Below are 21,697 nucleotides of genomic sequence, written 5' to 3' on the forward strand. Positions count from 1 at the left end.
AAAGTATACTTGAAGTATACTTTAATATACTACTTTTTGCTAAGGGTGGTTTCTTCCACTGCAATGTTTGCTTGCAATACCTGCAACAAGGCCAAACTGATCCACTGACCACTGTTCCACCTTTGTACTGAACAGTTTTAATTAAATTGTGTATCTTAAAAAATGATTTTTTTTTTTTGTTGCCTGCATTGCCTCCATTTTTATACTCACATTTTAGGTTTCGTTGCTCTTGTGACTGTTTATTTTGCTCCCCGGGTGCTTACATAGCTGCCCATTGTTCCACCTGGGTGTATCTCACATGTGATGGGTTAAATGCAGAGAACTAATTTCATCATTGTATGGAAAGATGCAATGATGACAATCTCAGACTTCCCTCCCTTATTGTATTAATAAGTACAGTGGCCAACAGGTGCAAATGCACCACAAATGGTGAAACGCTCAATGAGTGGCTCATCTTAAACAGGTGGTTGAATAACTAAAAAAGTGTGTAACTGGCAGATGCTAAAACAGGTTTATAAAAGATTCTGTTTGAAGGAACTTTTATTAAGGCGATCCAGTTGTATATAAATTATGTTCAATCCGTATAGTATAATTTCCCACTCATGATTAAATCAATGGCAAATTTTCTTTGTTAATTATTGCTACACATAGCTATGTTTTATGAATGGTTGCCCAAAAGTCAACTTTTTTGGTAAAAATTGGTAAAGGTTTTGTTCATTTTTTTTATAAAACTGAATAAAAATGTTAACTTAGTAATTTGAGAGAAATTGCATCATCCTTAGTTTTGCACATTTATAGATTTTTTTCACCAGGTTTTTGTTAAACCTAAAAATTATAATGATAACCCACTTAAAATGAACAAAACGTGTCAATCTGTCTATCCTCTTCAGCAATCAGGCCAAAATTACAGTACTGTGTAACGTTTTTAAATTGCAGTTGCAATCTGCACAAAAGCACAGTGCAAGGCTGCAAATGGCCTGCAGGCTGCATTTCAGACCCCCCTGCTGCTCCCAGAAGAAGATTTCAGGTTTGGAGGAAAGCCTTCCTCAAGCCTGACATGCCTGTGGAATGACATATCTGCCATTGTCTGTGACGTGTTTGTGGAAGAAGAAAAAAATCTATTCAGTATATTGAGAGGTTGGTCATGTTGTAAGTCTGTTATTATTTGTCTGAACTTGCATTTGGGTTTTAATGTCCTCCTTTTGAAGTTGATTATGCAGCTGAACATTTTGTATCTGTCCTTTTACGTTGTTTGCCAAGTAGCTTGGGACTATCTTGGGTGTGCTAGTCTCAATCCCACGGAGGAGGGCGTGTGTAAGGATTGAACAGAGGACAACCAGTGGTGTTTGAATCCTCTTTTTATTTCAGTAGTGGGGACAGACAAGAGATGTGGAGCAACATTGAATATTTAATCTTTAAAAGTTGCAACCAACAAATAATTTTGTTGATTGGATTCTTATAAGGGTGGCACAGTTGGTAGAGCTGCTGTCTCTCAGCGAGAACAATTTATGATATTTTTGGGTGTAACTGGGACCTTGAGTATGGTACACAGTTTCTTTCCACCTCATGTACCACATGTGATGCGAATGACAATAACGAACCTTGGACTTGAAGGTCACCAGATCGACTCTCGGCCTCTCTGGGTGGGGCTTGCATGTTCTCTCTGTGCATGCATGGGGTTTCTCCATGGTACACCAGTTTCCTCCCATAAACCAAAAACATGCATGTTAGGCTGTTTGTTAACTCTAAATTGTCCCTAGGTGTGAGTGAGAGAGTGAACGGTTGTTTGTCTCTGCCCCTGTGATGGACTGAAACCTGTCCAGGGTGTCCCCCTCCTCTCGGACAGTGACTGCTGGATATGAGCAACAGTGACCCCTGTGACCCGAAAAGGAAAAAGTGGGTAAAAGATGATGGATGGATGAATCTTATAATGCTATAAAGTTTATAAACTCCCAGGTGTAAAGTTCATTATTTCAAATGCCTAATCAACTCAACAGTGGAAAAAAGGCATTTATTGAGCTTTTATTTCACGGTTCTTTTTTCTTTCGTGTTTGTCTCTCTTTATTGGACAATCACGCATCCAGAAGATGACTCAGCTTAGGTTTATTTTCTTCTTGTCCATCTATCTACAATGCATACGGTCAATCCCTGCAGAGTCCTTCAATCTGACACATGTAACCTGGAGTAATCCCTGGCCTGGAACTGTGCCTCATTAATCCTTACCTAACGCAGATCCTATGTGATGCTTAAAAGAGGCCACCTACTGTTCAGGACACAGTGAACTGTTCGAAGTGTCACCTGGGGTCATCATCATCGTACGAGTCCACGATACTCAGGGGTTGAAATGAGTTTCTATGCTGGTGAGGCTCGGCTTGTAAATTCAAAACACGTCAACTTACACTGATGCTGACTGCTCGATGGACAACGAAGGACAAAACTGAAGCTCTTTTGACGTTTGCAAGTGGCAAACATCAGGCTACATTCCTTTTATGGAAGCATAAGAAGAAAGTAGTTTAAAAAAATACTTGTGTTCCTGGTGAACTTCACATGCTTTTCAAATGACTCAGTGGCAGGCAGACGGAGTACGGAAAGAGCCAGCACACATCCTGCTATTGTCTTTGTCCACTTCCTTTCTCTTCCATCTGTCCACAGCGTGTCCTCCATTGCCTTTGCTGCTTTCTATCTCTTCCGCCCCACAAATAATCTCATGAAAGTACAATGAGTTCATGAAGCCCAACGTTAAATTAGATAAGACTTGTTTCGCTAACCTTTCAAGCAGTATCTAGGAAAAATTAAAAATAAAATCTGAACAAATTGTGAAGCTTGCCAAAGCAACCACTGCCTAAAATTCCAGCATCCATTAACTTCTTCTGTACAGCCCAATAATAATGTACTTTTGCAATAAACTGACAAAATGCCAATGTTTTCATGTATAAGGTGTAGAAGACATCCATCCATCCATATCTTTCACCCGCTTCTTACTTTTCCGGTCACGGGGGTCACTGCGGTGCCCATATCCAGCCATCACTGTGTGAGAGACGAGGTACACCATGGAACAATCGCAAGACCATCACAGGGACACATAGAGACAAACGAGACAAACAACCATTCATTCCCTCACTCACACCTAGGAACAATTTAGAGTTACCAATAATCCATCCATTTTCTTCTGCTTGTTCCAAAGTCTGGTCGCAGGGGCAGCAGCTTGAGCAGGGAGGTCCAGACATCTCTTTCCACAGTCACCTTTTCCAGCTCTTCTTGGAGGACTCCAAGGCGTTCCCAGGCCAACCAAAAGACGTAGTCTTTCTAGCGCGTCCTGGGTCTTCCCCGTGGTCTCCTCAGAGTTGGACATGCCCGAAGTACCTCCCTAGGGAGGCGCCCAGGAGGCATCCTTACCAGATGCCTGAACCACCTCAACTGGCTCCTTTCGATGTGGAGGAGCAGTGGCTCTACTGCGAGTCTCTCCCAGATAACTGAACGTCTCACCCTATCTCTAAGGGAGAGTCCAGATATCCTGCAGAGGAAACTCATTTCAACCGCCAGTGTCTGTGATCTCATTCTTCCAGTCACTAGAGCTCATGACCATAGGTGAGGGAACGTAGATCGACCAGTAAACAGAGAGCTTCGCCTTACTGCTCTGCTCCCTCTTCACCACAACAGATCGGCACAGGGTCCACATTACTGCAAACAAAACCCCGAGAACTTGAACTCCTCCACTTGAGACAGAACCTCCTCTACCCGAAGAGAGCAATCCACCTTTTTTCCAAGGTTTCCGAATTCAGAGTTACCAATCAGCCAAACATGCATGTTTTTGGTCTGTGGGAGGAAACCAGAGTACTCGGATGAAACCCACACATGCACGAAGAGAACATGCAAACTCCACCCAGAATGGCCCCACGGCCGGGATTTGATCCACCGATCTTCTTGCTGAGAGGCGGAAGCTTTACCAACTGTGCCTGTAAAGGGAATTTAAAATAATGTGGACAAGGCTCACGAGGGGGTGTCACGGTGGCACATTTGGTAGAGTTGTTGTGTCTCTGCTGGATCAAATCCCGGCCGGGGGCCTTTCTGGGTGGAATTCGTATGTTCTCTCCGTGCATGCGTGGGTTTCCTCCGAGTACTCCGGTTTCCTCCCACAGACCAAAAACATGCATGTTAGGCTGATTGGTAACTCTAAATTGTCTCTAAGTGTGAGTGAGAGAGTGAATGGTTGTTTGTCTCGTTTGTCTCTATGTGTCCCTGTGATGGACTGAAACCTGTCCAGGGTGCCCCCCACCTCTCGCACAGTGACTGCTGGATATGGACACCTGTGCCCCAAAAAGGAATAAACAGTAAGCAAACGTTCACTGCTTGAAAACACTGTTTTGAAAATGTTCCCCAACACTGATTGTCAGAAGACTCTGTTGGGCACACATGTAAACCTTAATGAGTCTGCAAGGTTTAAATTAAAAGGCAACAAATTAACATGTTCGGTTCTAAAGAGAAAAGTCAGAACTGTTTACGTTCAGCCTGTTCACACGTGAACAATCTCTGGGACATTTAGCAAATTGACCAGTTGAGGAAAAAAAAATCCTAACATATTCTCAGAAGAGCTGCACGTTTTGATTATTACTGAGCATGAACTTTGATGTTTTGAACCACTTTGGTCATGGCTGCCTCAGAGGAGTCAATGGGGGAGAGGGTGGACTCCAGAAACCATCATATCACCATCAAACTGGTTGGCCCACCATGTGAGTGTGCTACTTATGGGACCGAGTTTGTTTTGACTCCTCAGACTGATGAAGTCCTTTGGATGAAAGACGAAACGTTTCAGCAAGAAGAAACCGTCCAGAGGACCTGACTTAACTTTGTACCTGGAGGATTGAGCATGAACTTTGAAGCACGTTTTGATGTTCTAGTTTTTTTTCCATAGCTTCAAAAAGACAAGAAAGAAATGGGCTGAATAGTATGATGGATGCTTCAGTAATTAAAACAAACAACCACATAATTAATTGACAAAACTTTTTTCAGTTTATTGTCTTTCAGCAAGATAAATGTCAGGATCTCACATTGCTCAGCTTCACTCGAGGAGTTCCGTCACTCCTCCAGTGGAGTGACGTCTCATCAACCTCCTTCCACACACCAACGTCAGAAATACATTTCAAGGTATCTCTGTACAAAATGTCTATTGTCCTTTAACTTGAAAAAATGTGCCAAGTTCAATGTGGATTCCTTTCCTCTTAAGCTATGTAGGCTGCATGTTATGAAAACAAACAAACAAAAAAACATTCATAGCTAGAGCAATGCCACAGTTCAAGTAATGGAGGCAGGATCCTTCCGGACCTCTGGCAGTTCATACAAACATGGGAGGCCACATCATCCCGACAACCACCAGGGGGAGAGTGCATTTTTGTGGCAAATGTCAACCTCTCTAACAGCATCACCTTCACCATCATCATCAATCATTGCAACAATAGGAATACTGCTGGATTGCACTTTTTTTTTTTTTTCAAGGTTTCATTTTGTGGCATGTTTATAGAAAAAATATATATAGAATACAAAAAGCTTATACTTCTTTGAGTAACAGAATATAACATACAGTACTTTAGATTATGTTTTGATCAGCACATCAGCAGGTGTACATAAGTTGCTCTACCCTTGCCAAAATGCAAACATCACATTCAACAGAGATGTAGTTTTGCTCACAACTAAACGCTTTGGTCAATGGGTATAATATCGAGTATGCCTTTACTATGCTTTTCTACAGTATGTTAATGCTACATAATTATCATCCTCTGTATATGAACATCTGGTATAAAGGGGCAAGTGGTTAAGATGCACCATGAACTTTAGCATAATTACATGCGGCGCTTTAACCCAAAACTGTTTCGGCCCACGAGGTGGAGCACCATTTTCATTTCTCTCACAAATGCACTTTGTAGAAGCGTCCCACATCGGTTCAATCGATTTTCATTCGGGAAGTGGAGAACTCCCAGCAACGTTAAGCTCAAAGGTGGAGCACCTGATGCCAGTGAAGATATTTCAGATCTCCCCTACCAGAGGAAGGGTCCTTTAAATGAACAGCAATTAAAAACCCAAGTTAAAAAGTTTGAAACAGTCTTGACATTCAAGTTCCATTCCCACTTCAATTTGTGAGATCCCATTCACAAAAACTGATGGAATCACCGTAGTGCAAATTCTTTTTTTCTTCTTTTTATACAATGCACCATTAATGCAGTCCTTCTCTCAGGATACAGGAAGCTGCCTTTCGCAGCTGGATCACATCTCGGGAGCGGCAGGCGGGAGCCCCGTTGTGTGTTTTGGAGTCTGTGAGTGTTTGTGTTCCTCAGTTTGCTCAGAAGCGGCTGCAGCTTTGGCATGTACTGGGTGTGACAGCCGGACGTCCAGGGCGTCATTATGTTGCGCTAAGGAGTGCAGGCGGTAGTGCAGGACGAGGTCTTTCAACGAGCAGTGGGCGTCGTACGGTTCGGCAAAGCCATACCCGTGAGACGTGCTGTAGATCATACAGTGCTTCACCTCCTCGTCAACGCTGAAACCATTAAAGAAAAGGAGGTTACTGGGCGTCACATCGCACCAATTCTGTTACAGGTGCCAAAATGTCGTCTTCCGTGGTAAACTTACACAACAGAGCAGGCGTAGCAGCCCTGCTTGCTGCTCTCGCGGATCAGGAACGTTCCGGGAGCTTTGCCCTGGAGCATTTCCTCAGCCTGCGTTCGACTCAGTTCTCCAACAAACCAACTGGTCTCATCCTGATGTGGCAAGTTCTTCTCGTCCCCCTTCAACACGTAGGTGCTGAAACAACAAGACGGGTCTTAAAACACGTTGAATTTAAACACCTCTGTTGGGTTCCAGCGGTAAGAGGCGTCTAAACTTACTCGTCGAGACTGTCACTCTGTATCCCGAGCCAGTCGTTGATGCGTTTCTGCCGAACACCCTTGTGATTGAGCCAGCTACAAAGCAGAGATCGATGAGATTATTCAATGAAAACACAGTAACAACTCAACTCCTGCTTCAGAGAGTTTGTGAATGAGCTAACAGTTGGAGTGTACAGGTCTCGTACATACTTGAGGTACTGGTCTCTGATGTTGCGAAGCTGGATGAGGTCTGGCCGCAGGCTGCTGATCCTCCTGTCCGTCTCTCTGTAGTCCTCCACTTGTGTTCTCAAGTCTTCCTCCAGGTGAACTTTGCTGTCGTAAATCTCCCCAAGACGGCACTTCAGTTTCTCATAATGTATCAGGAAGCTACGAGGATCAAATCAACTGTCAACACTCTGAGTAAAAAGAGCACGATGGCCTGTTTAAAGCTAGGTTTAGTTTACGCACCTCTCCAGGTCATTGTTGGCGGCCTCAGATGGAGCGTTTCTCTCGAACTCTTCTCCGTAACGTTCTTGCTCACGACACTGCTCCTCAAAGATGAGCATTGTCTCGTTGAAGGCCTCAATCGCTGTGCGCTTCATCTGGATCTCCTGCATCACAAAGAAGAGACCCGGTCAGAACCCCCTGTCTGGGTCAAAGTTCAACCCTTTAAATAGTAAACTGAGAGCTGGACCCACCTGGGAGGTCTTCGTAAAGGTTTCATAAAGACAGTCAAACTCCTTTGATTTCTCTTGGTACTGCGTGTGGACCTCCTTGAGCTTCCTTCCAGCAACGTCAACACTGTTTTCTTTCACCTGAAGAAAAAAAAAAGTTCCTTACAAAAGTGCTCTTTTCAGTGTCTGGCTTTTATTTTGAAATTCAAAGAAGAAACAACGATAGTGCTGCTTACTAACCTGCTGGAAGCAGGACACGGGGTGTGTGAGCATCAGGTCCAATGTGGCGTTGTACTCCACCAGTGAGTGGTGCTGATAGTACCAGATGAGCTCCACCACCGAGGTGAAGGTGAGGGGGTCTGAGAAGCCGTACTTCCCATCACGGTGGTATATCTTAATGAGCTTGTTGTGTCCGTCTTTTCTGCTCGAAAGAAACAGCAAGGTGCAGAAATGGGTTAGCTTAAACCGTGAGCTAAGATTATTATTATTTTTGTGACGATGGGCTGTTTGAAGGCACCCTGGATGAACTTTAATTAAACTCTCCCAAAGCATTCATTCGAGAAGCATCAATAACATCTAGAACTGATTTTAACAGGCTGCCACAAACGATCCATCTTAGAAAACACAAATATCTAAAAGTCAGTAACTTTACAGACATGGAGCTAAAATCAGTGACTCAGTCAACTACAACACGATTTCCTACATTGCACTGCAACTTTGGCATTGAGTCAAGTCTGGCCGTATGTCGGCAAAATATCTAATCACATTTCTACTGAAACTTTCAGGAAATAAGTGGATGTGCATCTACAACTGATTAAATGTTTGAAGTCAACTGAATTCAAGACGGTCACTGCAACTAATCAAACAGAAAATGAGTACAGCTGTGTATTTTACCGTTATTGAGCCCAGATTCTTTCCAGTGGCAGTAAACAGAGTGCCAGTCGTTTTGAAGTTTCACCAATACGACAACTCTGTCATTTGTCAACAGAAGACTATCTTAGTTTAAATTTCTAGCATGAAAGGATGTGGGGGCCTGTGAAGGACTTGCAACCTGTCCATGGTGCCCCCACCTCTTGCACAGTGACTGCTGGATATGAGCAATAGTGACCCCCATGACCCTAAAAGGAGGACGCGGGTAAAGATAATGGATGGATGGAAATGTATCGGTTGATATGCATTCCTTTAAGGCAGTGGTTCTCAAACAGGGTTCCCCGGACCCCCAGTGGTCCGTGAGCTGGTGCTTGGGGGTCCGCAAAAAAAAAATAAAAAAAATATTTTTAAATTTTTTACAAGCATGTAGATGTTTAACAACCCATTAAAATTCACCAGAATGCAGGAAATCACATCTACTTTATTCAAAGTTTCTGGGGGAGTACCCCCAGGACCCCCACCCACACACACAATTTGCGTGTCGGCATTGATCAGTTTACAAATTAAGCCGTTACTTTGTACGACTACTGCTGTTATGACTCTGTTCAGTTTTATGTAAAGAGTTTTTTTGTAATAATTTAAAGAAATAACACATTTATTATGTTCATTGAGTGAATACGTAAAGTTTTAAAGTGGTTTTTGATGCTGTTAATTTTCTCAAAACTGTAATTTTTGGAAGATGAAATATATATATTTTTTAAATTAAGTGCATCTTGAATGAAAAAGACCCCATGTTTAAAAGTACAAAAATTGTATTAACACTACAGAACAGGTCTTAAGTATTTATGTTACACAAATATTTCCATTGCATTGAAGAGACAAATTGAAGAAAATGATTTAATAAACATGAGGGTGATGAGGGGGTCCCTGAAACTTTTTCTCCCCTGAAACCAAAAACTTTGAGAACCCCTGCTTTAAGGAATTCAGGAATAGGCCTATAAATATTACTATTGTTCATCTTACCTCAAAGTCAGTGTAAAGTCCCCCTGCAGCTTTGTGGAGGCGTCACGCACCAGAAAAGACCCATCAGGTGTGTCTCGAAGCTTCTCGTTCACCTCGTCCCTGAGTGGAGAATCAGACGGGGCTCACTCTCCAGCTATAGATTTACGCAAACCTTTTGCAGAAATGTGTATTCTGTGGAAGGACTCGTCACCTTGTTATGTCCCCCCAGTACCACTTGGCGTCCTTCAGCGAACACACGGGTGGAGAAAGGCAGCTGTTGTTGTTCAGGGAGGACACGGCTGGTTTTGTTGATCTGGGAGGAAGAGCTGCGCACAAAGACGACAAAACAGAAATTTAAATACAATCTTTACATAAAAAAGGTGACGGAAAATCTATTTAAATATTCTCACCCCTCCCATCCTCAACAGCTAACACCCAGCTCTTTAAAACAGCCTGAACATGACTGAACTTGCAAAAGCTCTGAGGACAAGCCCAGGCATGTTTCCCTATGAGGTCTTTGAGAGTCCAACTCACACTAATCACTGGAAATAAGAAGAAGAATAGTAACTACTTGGCTTTCAAATTCCTGCGATTCTTGCAGGGTACATTTTTTAACTCTCGACCTCAGCACCGTTCTGAAATGCATGCCAGGTATTTAATTTGGCCCTAAATTATACTTTGAGCCCTTTGGAGCACCCCACCCATCCTTTATTATGCCAAGCGTTTACATATTATAGGTTTTCCATCAAGCTTAAAGCCTCGGAGAGAAAAGAAAAATTTTGTCTGAAGACCATCCTTCAAGGGAGGGGAAAAAGAGGGCAGACCGCATCAAGAAGAGGTGAAGGGCAATATATTTCACGGCAGGACAAAAGTGCCTTTCATGAGGCAGTTAGGGGAGAGTACAAGAGCACCCTCAGAGCAGAGAAAATGTGGCTGTCTCCCACCATCCGCTCTTCGCTTTTTTCCTCCTTTTCACCTTAAAATAAACAAAAAGCAGGTGCAGGAAGCACGAACGCTGCCGCTCCAGAAATTGTACTAAATTAAACCTGCACACCCTTCTTCTTCCCCGCATCTCTTTAGCCTTAATAATAAAAAAAAAACACCAGAGGAGCCACCTCATTTTAGAGCCAAACATTGAAAGTTAAGTAAGATGGCATAATCAGGTCTGGAAACGAAAGAAGTAAAAAGTAGACTCTGGAATTTTGGTAGTTCTTGACTAGAAAAATATAGGGCTGCAAAATATATCAAGAATTATTATGGAAACTCATTATATGGTATTATGGCTAAAGATTTCCATAAGTTGCAAACGCAAGCTTCATGCTATTATGCTATACAGTATATACAAACGATATATCCCTTCAATAAATAACACTATGGAGTGTGTTGTGAGCATCATGACGACAGTAAATACTGGTTCGACGTAACTAATGTTGTTGCAATATTCAATCATCATATTGCAGTTGTTTCTTTTCCTTAAATTGAGCAGCATCTGTTTTAGATCAACTGCAGCTAAAAAAAAATACATTATTCCATAAACAACAAAATTATAAAACCATTTTTTACAGTAAAAAGTGTAGCCCAAAGTGTTTTGACAATAAAATGCATTATAAAATGTGAAATAAATACCAGATCCAAGCACAATGACTGTAACATGAATGAACATTAAAGAACTTAGATTTATTAATGAGAAACAGGAGACAATAAAATGTCTCCCTCTCCTGAATTCAATCAATAAGAAACAGCTAAACATTTTTATTTAATTTACTTTGTTCAGTTACTTTGTAATTTATCTACTCCTGCACTAACTGTTTCTGGTTCATTTTGATCAGGTTGTTGAGGAATGTGCTGGTCTGGTCTTATTGCAATTTTTTTAAATAAAACATTTGTAATTATGGAAATATGTGTGTGTGTGAAAACTAAGAACAATGTAAAACTAAACCAGAAATGTCTAATACAAAAATTAAAACATTTATTTCATAAAGTTCCTCCACTGCCACCTCACCTGAACGCAACATTCATCGTTAGATCCTGACTTGAGTTTGGCACTAAGATCAGTTGTAATAACTGTGTAATGACAGTGTAATGATGATGTAATGACGGATTAATAAATTAAGTAATGTGTAATAAGAGTTTAAGAAATCAGTTTGACATGTAGAAACAGTGTATTAAAAGTGTAAAAATAGTGTAGTGACAATATAATAATTGTGTAATAATAGTGTACTGATTGTATAATATTGTGTAATGACAGTATAATAATGGTGTAATGACTGAATAATAGTGTAATAATGGTATATGGTATATTAATGGTGTAATAACGGTATATGGCGTAACAATGGTATATTAATGGTGTAATAATAGCAATGCAATAATAGTGTAATTACTGAATAAAACTATAATGATGGTGTATGAATGTAATAAGGGTTTTAATAATGGTGTAACAATGGTAAAATTAATAACACAATAACAGTGTAATACTGTGTCAAATGGCGTAATAACTATAATAATGGTGTATAAAGAATGTAATAAGGGTTTAATCATGTGAAACAACGATGTAATGATGGTATAATAACGGTGTATGAACGGTGCAAAAATGTGTATGTGTAATAAGGATTTAATTACGGTGAAATAACTGTGTAGTAATGGTGTAACAACGGCATAATAACGGTGTAATATTGATATAATTACGACATAATAACAAGTGTAATAATGGTGTAACGACGGCATAACGGCGTAAAATGATATGACAGCATAATAACGGTGTAACAACAACATAATAACGGTGTAATAATGATATGACGCATAATGACGGCATAATAACGGTGTAACAACAGCATAATAACGGTGTAAAAATTATATAATTACGGAATAATAACAGTGTAATAATGGTGTAATGACGGCATAACGGCGTAAAATGATATGACGGCATAATAATGGCATAATAACGGCATAATAACGGTGCAACAACAACATAATAATGGTGCAATAATGATATAATGATGCATAATGACGGCATAATAACGGTGTAACAACAGCATAATAACGGTGTAATAATGATATAATCAGGTCTCTCTTGTAAATGAGTCCTCGAGGCTCAATGGGATATACCTGTCTAAATAAAGGTTGAATGAATGAATATAATGACGGCATAATAACGGTGTAGTAATGGTGTAATGACGGTGTATAAAGGGTGTAATAAGCGAGGCGGTGATGGGCGCAGCTAGCGGCACCAGGCAGCGGCTGGTGGATTCATGACTGCCCCGGCTCTGGCAGCCTAACTCGGCTGCAGGAGAACAAAGCGGAGGGTCCACTCCACACAGAACTCCTTAAGCCGGTCTCTTCACCTCGGCTCCTCCTGGCAGGAGACATATAACTATGATCCCGTCCAACTTTTAGTCACGGACAAGCCCGGGTTGGTCGGGTCGAAAGAGAAAACCAGGAGGCGAACCGCTGCGCAGAACCTCGGAGAGGTATTACGTAATGTGCCATGGACCTGGCCGCCGCTGGGGGAGCTGCTCCTACAGCAGCTTTAGTACAATACGAGACGGCTACAAAGACAAAGAACAGCAGAAAAAACGGGTTCAGCCCAGAAAATGGTCGTCCTTTATAACTCCCACTTACCTGGCGGGGCTTGATCCATCTCGATGTAGAATAACCCTTCAGGAGGATAAACCATTCCTGTTACAGCTGTAGTCCGGGTTGTCTTAAGAGCTTCTGTTTCAGCAAATTAACCTGATTTAGGCTTCGCTGCAGTCCTGCGTGCACTCGGACAAAACTAGAACAAACAAATCTCCGAATTTGGACATGCCAGAGTCCAGCTGAGGTCTTTCTCGTCTTTTGACCTCACAGATTGTGGACCGACTCCTCTCCTTCGAGCTCCGCTTCTTTTCTCCTCATATCGGAAGTGACCCGATTATGAAGGGCTGTCCAGCCAGGCGCAAACCAAGCAGCAGAAGACTTGAGGGGGGGATGTCCACCTGTAGCACTCAATACCAGGTAAAATCTGCATCCCCCACTTTAAATAACAACATTAGTTTGAAAGCAACTTCTAAAGTCTTCATTTTATCTCATGAATCAAGCAATATCTACAGATATTTGGAATATTCCAGATGGCGACCCCCCCCCCCCCTGTATGTGATGGTACAGCCCGGACGCTTTCATTCAGCTCCTCTCAGCTGAGCCCGAACAGCTGAATAAATCCTGACAGCATGAATGGAAACAGAGAAACTAACTGAAATGATTTCATCAAAATGTTTGAGTTTCTGTTTCAGGGAGTATTTAACCATATTACTGTTAGCAAACACACATTTTATTAAAACATTACATCATGCTACAGCTTGGATCACAACTAAAGTCAGAGAGTCAGAGTTTCTTTATTTGTCATTCGCATCACATGTGGTGCATGTGGTGGAACGAAATTGTGTACACAGGGTCCCAGTAAAGGGATATTTAGTTAGTTTAGACTGAAGTGATGTGCTGTGGAAATGTTATGAACAGTTATTATCTTACCTTTTGTAGATAACTCTTTGAACAACCTTGGTGAGGAGAAATAGAGTCGACAGGTGCAAATAACAAAATTAAAATATCGTGAAAACGTTGTTTTTTTTTCTTGTTGTTAATCATTTCAGAAAGTGAAATATTATATATATTCATTACACATAGAGTGAAATATCCCAAGCCTTTGTTTCTTGTATATTTGATGATTTTTTTTCTTACAGATAATGGAAAAACAAATTCATTGTTTCAGAAAGTGAGAATATTCCACAGCCAGCTTTTGGTACCTTTGTCAGTGTGGTCAGGAGCTGAGTCCTGCTGGAAAATGAAATCAGCATCTCCATAAAGCTCCAGCAGAAGGAAGCATGGAGTGCTCTACAGTGTCCTGCTAGATGCTGCACAGATTGTGGACTTCAGAAAACACAGTGGGCCAACACCAGCAGAGGACATGGACCCAAACCATCACTAGCTGTGGAAACTTCACTCTGGACTTCACAGAGTTTGGAGAAATGAACATAAATCTTCATTCAGGGCAGGTTAATGGCTAGCCAAATGAATCTAGCTTTTTTCTCCTTATTCGTGCAGATAATCCACGACACAAGGTCTTATTTAGACCTGTTTCAAGTAAACCAAACAAGTTTTGCAGACAGTGAGTAATGTAGCACAATAAAAGTATCACATAAAACAAATCAAAATAACAATAGATACAAGTTTTCACAGCTTTCAGACCTGATAAATTATGCAGTTATGAGCTCTCATTTAACGAGCCACAAGATAAGCCTGGATGAAGACTTCTGACTTTTTCTTAGTATTCTGCGCTCCACGAATGATGTCATGGCTTGAAACAATTCAATTCAGTTTATTTATATAGCGCCAAATCACAACAAAGTTGTCTCAGGGCACTTTACACAAACATTCACATAGAAAAGCCAATTAGTAAAGTTCTCTATCTAAGGAATCCAGCAGACAAGATGAATCTTGGCTTCGTTGCAGTCTCCCATCCTGAGCAAGCACAGTGGCAACAGTGGAAAGGAAAAACTCCCTTTTAAAAGGAAGAAACCTCCAGCAGAACCAGGATCAGGACAAGCGGCCATCTGCTTTGACCGGCTGGTTTGAGAGGACAGGAAGGAGAGACAGACGAACATAGAATGGTAGGTCCAGATGTATCTGAGACAAAAAAACACGTCAAGGATAGAAAAAATAATTACAAATACAAAACAGGTTGAGCAGAGTAAGTAAAGACAGTAACATAGTAAAGAAATGTGGTCCTTTTGTCCTCCAGCAGTCTAAGCCTATAGCAGCATAACTAAGGGACAGCTCAGGAAACCCAAGCCAACCCTAACTATAGGATTTATCAAAAAGGAAAGTCTTGAGTCCAGTCTTAAAACTGGACAATGTGTCAGCCTCACGGACACAAACTGGAAGTTGGTTCCACAAGAGCGGAGCCTGAGAACTGAAAGATCTTCCTCTCATTCTGCTTTTTGGAAACTCTAGGAACCACAAGTAAACCTGCAGTCTGAGAGCTCTGTTAGGAAAATATGGAACAGTAAGATCTGTAAACAGCTCCTGTCCAAACTTTTACAGCTGTTCACATGGCTGCTGATTTATAACTCCCTACACTACCATCAGTTTTGTATTTTAATATAATTTTCAGTTAATTTTAATTTTATTAATATTTGTAAATGCCATTGGCAAACACAGCATATAGCTGGCACTCGGATTGTACTGGCGAGCTAGTATTGGCTAATCCGAGCAGAAACGCTGTCAAAACTGGGTTTCGTTGTCTGAAAACAGTTTTCAACTTCTACAAAGTATTAAATAAAGGTTAATAAATAAATTTCAGTTTGTTTTCTTGGCTTGGCTTAAGAAAAGATAAGATAAAACTTTTTTGAACCTGCAGGAAATTGTTGTGCCAGAGTTTCAATCCAAAGGTATATACACAAGGAATCACAGAAGATATAAAAACAACAAAGAATTAAAAAGCAGAGAATATAAATAACAGGATTCTTTGGGGTTATTCAGGGTTTTGGATGTCATTATAACCATTTTCCATTGTCCTGTTTCACCTTTACCTGCTTCACCAATACTCGGGTCTATAGTTTCATCAGGGATGGGCAGTCTGCCGAATCTTCTCTGATGTTTTTTTATTTAATTTTTTTTTTTAATTAAGGCAACCACAGCACAGCAAAATAAGTGAACTAAAGTCACCAAGCACTCCCCATCCTCTTCCACGGTTTCCAAAAACATCGTAGAGTCCAGGCCACGCTCCCTCCGCCTGCTAGAGCTCACAAACGGAGTCTTTTTAGTCAAACTGCCTCTGGATTCTGTCGTCAGCCAACAAACATGTCTGCTCCTCCTCATGGTACCACGGTGGTGGTTTACATGTGGCCATTTTTTAATGGACGCATTACATTAAAATAAGTGAATTAAAACAAATGCTGTTGTTGGGAAGTTTAAAAAAAAACATATGATTGATGTTGCTCTCTGGCCAATCAATAGTCTGTAATCTGCTGACGTCAGGTCTTTAGCTCTACTCGGTTCGCCATGAACCTTGGCTGAGGAGGTCCTGAGAACAGAGCTGGAGGCGGCTGGGACCACCCAACGGACAGACTGAAGCCACGCTGAAATGACCCGAGGATTGCCGAGTCGAGCCCACGGACAAAGGCTCTATGATCACAGTCAGTTTTGTTTTCTGTTAATCACTATTTTTAGCTTTTTACACTACTGTTACTGTTGGGGCGGCTGTGGCTGAGTGGTTAGAGCAATCGTCCTCCAGTGGGAGAGTTGGGGGTTCGATTCCACCAGCAGTCACATGCTGAAGTGTCCCTGGGCAAGACAACGAACCCCTCACTGCCTCCGATGTGTGTCCCATCAGTGTATGAATGTGATAAAGCATTGATTAGTTTTTTTTACAAAAGTGCTGGTCATAAAATTAAAATATCATAAAAAGTTGTGGATCTAGTAAAGTGCTGTATGAATGGGTAATGGACGGCACTGATTGTGTTGTAAAGTGCTTTGAGTGTCTTGATAAGATAGAAAGGTGCTATATGTGCAGTCCATCTACCATTTAATGTTAATAATGTTGATTTCATTTCTTTATGACAATTGTCCCTCCATAGTTTACAGATTGATGTTGTGCAACTGTACACACAACTTGAAAATAGACTACTCAGGTAAACAACATCATGGATTAAAAAACAAAAATTGTCTTTTCGTGAATCAACAAAAATGAATGTCAAATGTGTACATTTATGTTTTGCCCCTTTCTTGTACAGGTCCTTCTCAAAAAATTAGCATATTGTGATAAAGGTCATTATTTTCCATAATGTAATGATAAAAATGAAACTTTCATATATTTCAGATTCATTGCACACCAACTGAAATATTTCAGGTCTTTAATTGTTTTAATACTGATGATTATGGCATACAGCTCATGAAAACCCAAAATGCCTGTCCCAAAAAATTAGCATATCATGAAAAGGTTCTCTAAACAAGCTATTAACCTAACCATCTGAATCAACGATGTAACTCTAAACACCTGAAAAAGATTCCTGAGGCTTTTAAAAACTCCCAGCCTTGTTCATTACTCAAAACCACAATCATGGGTAAGACTGCCGACCTGACTGCTGTCCAGAAGGCCATCATTGACACCCTCAAGCAAGAGGGTAAGACACAGAAAGAAATTGCTGAACAAATAGGCTGTTCCCAGAGTGCTGTATCAAGGCACCTCAGTGGGAAGTCTGTGGGAAGGGAAAAGTGTGGCAGAAAACGCTGCACAACGAGAAGAGGTGACCGGACCCTGAGGAGGATTGTGGAGAAGGGCCGATTCCAGACCTTGGGGGACCTGCGGAAGCAGTGGACTGAGTCTGGAGTAGAAACATCCAGAGCCACCGTGCACAGGCGTGTGCAGGAAATGGGCTACAGGTGCCGCATTCCCCAGGTCAAGCCACTTTTGAACAAGAGACTGCGTCAGAAGCATCTCGCCTGGGACTGCTGCTGAGTGGTCCAAAGTTATGTTCTCTGATTACAGTCAATTTTGCATTTCCTTTGGAAATCAAGGTCCCAGATTCTGGAGGAAGAGAGGAGACACAGAATTCACATTGTTTGAGGTCCAGTGTCAAGTTTCCACAGTCACTGGGGTGTCATGTCAGCTGCTGGTGTTGGTCCACTGTGTTTTATCAAGGGCAGGGTCAATGCAGCTAGCTATCAGGAGATTTTGGAGCACTTCATGCTTCCATCTGCTGAAAAGCTTTATGGAGATGAAGATTTCATTTTTCAGCACGACCTGGCACCTGCTCACAGTGCCAAAACCACTGGTAAATGGTTTACTGACCATGGTATTACTGTGCTCAATTGGCCTGCCAACTCTCCTGACCTGAACCCCATAGAGAACCTGTGGGATATTGTGAAGAGAAAGTTGAGAGACACAAGACCCAACACTCTGGATGAGCTTAAGGCCGCTATCGAAGCATCCTGGGCCTCCATAACACCTCAGCAGTGCCACAGGCTGATTGCCTCCATGCCACGCCGCATTGAAGCAGTCATTCATGCAAAAGGATTCCTGACCAAGTATTGAGTGCATAACTGAACATGATTATTTGAAGGTTGGTGTTTTTTGTATTAAAAACACTTGTCTTTCATTGATGGGATGAAATATGCTAATTTTTTGGGACAGGCATTTTGGGTTTTCATGAGCTGTATGCCATAATCATCAGTATTAAAACAATTAAAGACCTGAAATATTTCAGTTGGTGTGCAATGAATCTGAAATATATGAAAGTTTCATTTTTATCATTACATTATGGAAAATAATGACCTTTATCACAATATGCTAATTTTTTTGAGAAGGACCTGTATATTGTTTATGGTGTTTTTGTACTCACAGTGCACAGTTTCACCTGTACTATAAAAAAAACCCAGTGTCATGAAAACTAAACTTGTACACTTCTTTTTTACTACACTATTTCACACTTTGTGAATATTTTGGGTGACATCTTTTAAAGTTTTCTGGCAGGAGTGCTTTCGTTATCTGCCACCGATACTGTTTGTGTTAGTGTAAACCTATGAAGTACTATGTAAATAACAGTACTGACAAAATGATGGTAGTAAATGTCTACAAAATACTTGTATGCTGTTAGGGGTTTAGATTAAAATTGTTTGAAAGCAGCAGTATTACATTTTGGTCTTAGTTGGGTTCAGACTAGCCATTCAACCCAGTCAGAAATTATCTCTGTTCTGTGAGTCTGACCCAAGAGCTGTCTAAAACAATTAAATTATTCATGGTTCATAACTTTTTAATTCAGTCCAGTTTATTTTTATAACTCCAATTCACAACAAACATAATCTCATGGTACTGCACAAAAACATCCGTAAACATTATAAAATGCACATTTTCCACGACTCCACTTCAAAATGACCAAAACTTTCCTTTAAACCATTTTTCTTCATTGTTGGTTTTCCCCTGAGCACGAGGCCTTTTGTTTCAGAAGCAGAGTCTTCCATGTTGGCAGTGTTAAATTCTTGTTGGGCCTGTCCAACATGTTCAGCATCCTGTCTGTCAGCACTCGTAACCAGCTTTGTGAGCTCGCCCTGCAGACGGCATGGCAGCAGGTGTGTTCATTTCTACAAACATCAGTCTGTGCTGAAACAGCCCATTATTTTATGATGAGACATTTTGTTTTCTCTTGCTTCGTGTGCTAAAAATGGTCCCTTACTGTCCTGTTCATGCTGAATGAATGAATACATGCACAGTGGGGGTTGCTGCATGACACAGAATGACATTGTGCTGTAAATTTAAACAGCCGAAGCCTCTTCCTCCAGCTGACATTAGTGGCTGCACAGAAAGGGAAACAAGGCCTGCTTAGTCAGAGCTCTGTCTCTGTTGGTGTCCAGGCATTTATGGCAACATCCCTTTTGACCCCAGACCTGAGAGTCACGAGAGGTTGCTGCCTCCAGCCGTCCTTTTTGTCTACTATCAGTGTCCAGAAACTTTATTTTTGAGTAAATGCAATAACTGTGCTAACAGTACACATGTGCGATTAATTTAAAGATGCACAAACTGAGAGAAGTATTGTTTTAAAAATAAAAATGAACATAAAATGCACTTTGACTTCTATCACAAAGGTTAAAGGGTTCATTCGACAGTAGGAAATTTAACAGGTATGTGAGCGTGTGTGTGTGAGTCCACAGTGGGTGCATGTGCCCACACGTGTGCTTGTGCATTTATGAGTATTGCACGATGTCCAGTTGTTGCTCTTCTGCCTTCCATGTCTTCATACTTGATCCTGGAAACATGTCGTGGCATGACACTTGGCTGACCCCCCACCTTCCTTCACAGCAGAACACAGAATCTGATCCTTCAGTTTTAGGGCCTGACCTGACACATTTCATGACCACCATTGTCTACACTGATCCTCCCAGCCTGGAAAGTACTCAACGAAGCTAAAATAAGCAGAGCACTAGCTAAAAGATACAAGACGCAAAACAATAGATGGTTAAAAGTAGCAACCAACTATGGTGACCACAGTTCTGCTAATCAGCTAATAGCTAATGGCTGAACTAATTTAGCAGATTAGTGTTTTTGTTAACTTCGGAAACAGTTGGCGGTGTTAGCTTCCACTAAGGCCCCGTTTACACAATGAGCTTTTTGAGTAACTTTTCCGCTGCGGTTTGGCCGTTCATTTACAGATCAACAAAATCACCACAAAAACTAAAGTGCAGGTGCAGTTTCCAAAATAAACTAAATAAAATGAAAGCTTAAGATCTGTTGAGCATAAATGTAACCTATAACAAAAAATAGGTTGCCTTTAAATGAGGCATTACTTCCAAAACTTTTGACAAGGTGTCTTCAGCTGACCCAAAGCTTGTTAGTATTTCAGCTTCCTCACAGGAATGATTCATTTCTGAGGCTCTGTCTTTGATCACCTGACTCTGTTCTTGGTCCATGGACTGTGGAACTCAAGAGACACAGCTGAGCTGCACGTGTTTGTACCGCCAGTTTAGAGTGTGCAGGGTGGTGGTGGGGACAGATGAGCCACACCTGCACCGACAGCTTAGAGCGGGGTGAGGTGGAGAGACACAGCTGAGCCGCGTGTTGTTTTTAGCTTTTTAGCTAGCTAGTATTGCGTGCAGCTAATTAGCATTACGCCAGAACCGACAGGTGGGGTGAGGGTGGGGGGTGCGCAGTTCGGTGGTTCACCGCGCTCGGTTCTGTTAACGAGGTGGGGCACCTCGCTTGTATAATGGTAGGGGAAACACTGACATATTTACATCATGAAATTAGCATATCATGATATAATTTATTTTCTCGGGCAAGCTTTTTTTACTGGTATTCTCGTGAACGATATGATATGGCCCAGCCCTAAGGCTCATAAGCACAGACCAGTGAAGTGCCCACAAATCTGGACATTTTGGATCTTGAAAGTACCAGCAGGACCAGCAGGACTCAAGGCTGACAAGAAAAAACAGTCTGCTTGAAAAAAATCAACAATTGTGGCTTATCTGAATCTGACTCTCCCGGTTGGCCTCAGAAGCAGGCCGACTTATAAATTTTTTCCTGGGATATGTAAAAACTAAGGAAAATCTTCGTCTATTGCAACCCCCCCAACCCCCGCCCTGCGAAATTATGTGAAGGTATATCAGAACGGTGCCAGCTGACCAACATCTTATCAGGACTATGGTCTCTCTGGAAGTGCTTCATGGACAAATCTCACCGTCTTGCTGTCAAATGCATATGTAATGTGTTTATAAATATGCTTCCTGGCAGAGTTTTTTTTGATGTCTTAAAATGTGTCCTGATAGGACAAG

At 41.4% G+C, this 21,697-nt stretch overlaps 1 protein-coding gene across 1 annotated transcript; it reads right to left on the minus strand.

The window, feature by feature from the left end:
- Positions 1 to 5,015: 5,015 nt before the first annotated feature.
- LOC119415016 (phosphatidylinositol 3-kinase regulatory subunit gamma) lies at positions 5,016 to 13,284 on the minus strand. The gene is made up of 10 exons (XM_037682140.1): positions 13,019 to 13,284; positions 9,612 to 9,726; positions 9,422 to 9,520; positions 7,769 to 7,949; positions 7,553 to 7,669; positions 7,323 to 7,465; positions 7,065 to 7,241; positions 6,876 to 6,950; positions 6,622 to 6,792; positions 5,016 to 6,529 (listed from the first exon to the last, which is right to left on the minus strand). Exons 1-10 carry the CDS (start codon positions 13,071 to 13,073, stop codon positions 6,259 to 6,261), a joined length of 1,404 nt encoding a protein of 467 aa, XP_037538068.1. The 5' UTR covers positions 13,074 to 13,284; the 3' UTR covers positions 5,016 to 6,258.
- Positions 13,285 to 21,697: the final 8,413 nt, after the last annotated feature.

The sequence above is a fragment of the Nematolebias whitei genome, chromosome 9 (assembly GCF_014905685.2).
Source record: "Nematolebias whitei isolate Nwh7 chromosome 9, NemWhi1, whole genome shotgun sequence".
Lineage (NCBI taxonomy): Eukaryota > Metazoa > Chordata > Actinopteri > Cyprinodontiformes > Rivulidae > Nematolebias > Nematolebias whitei.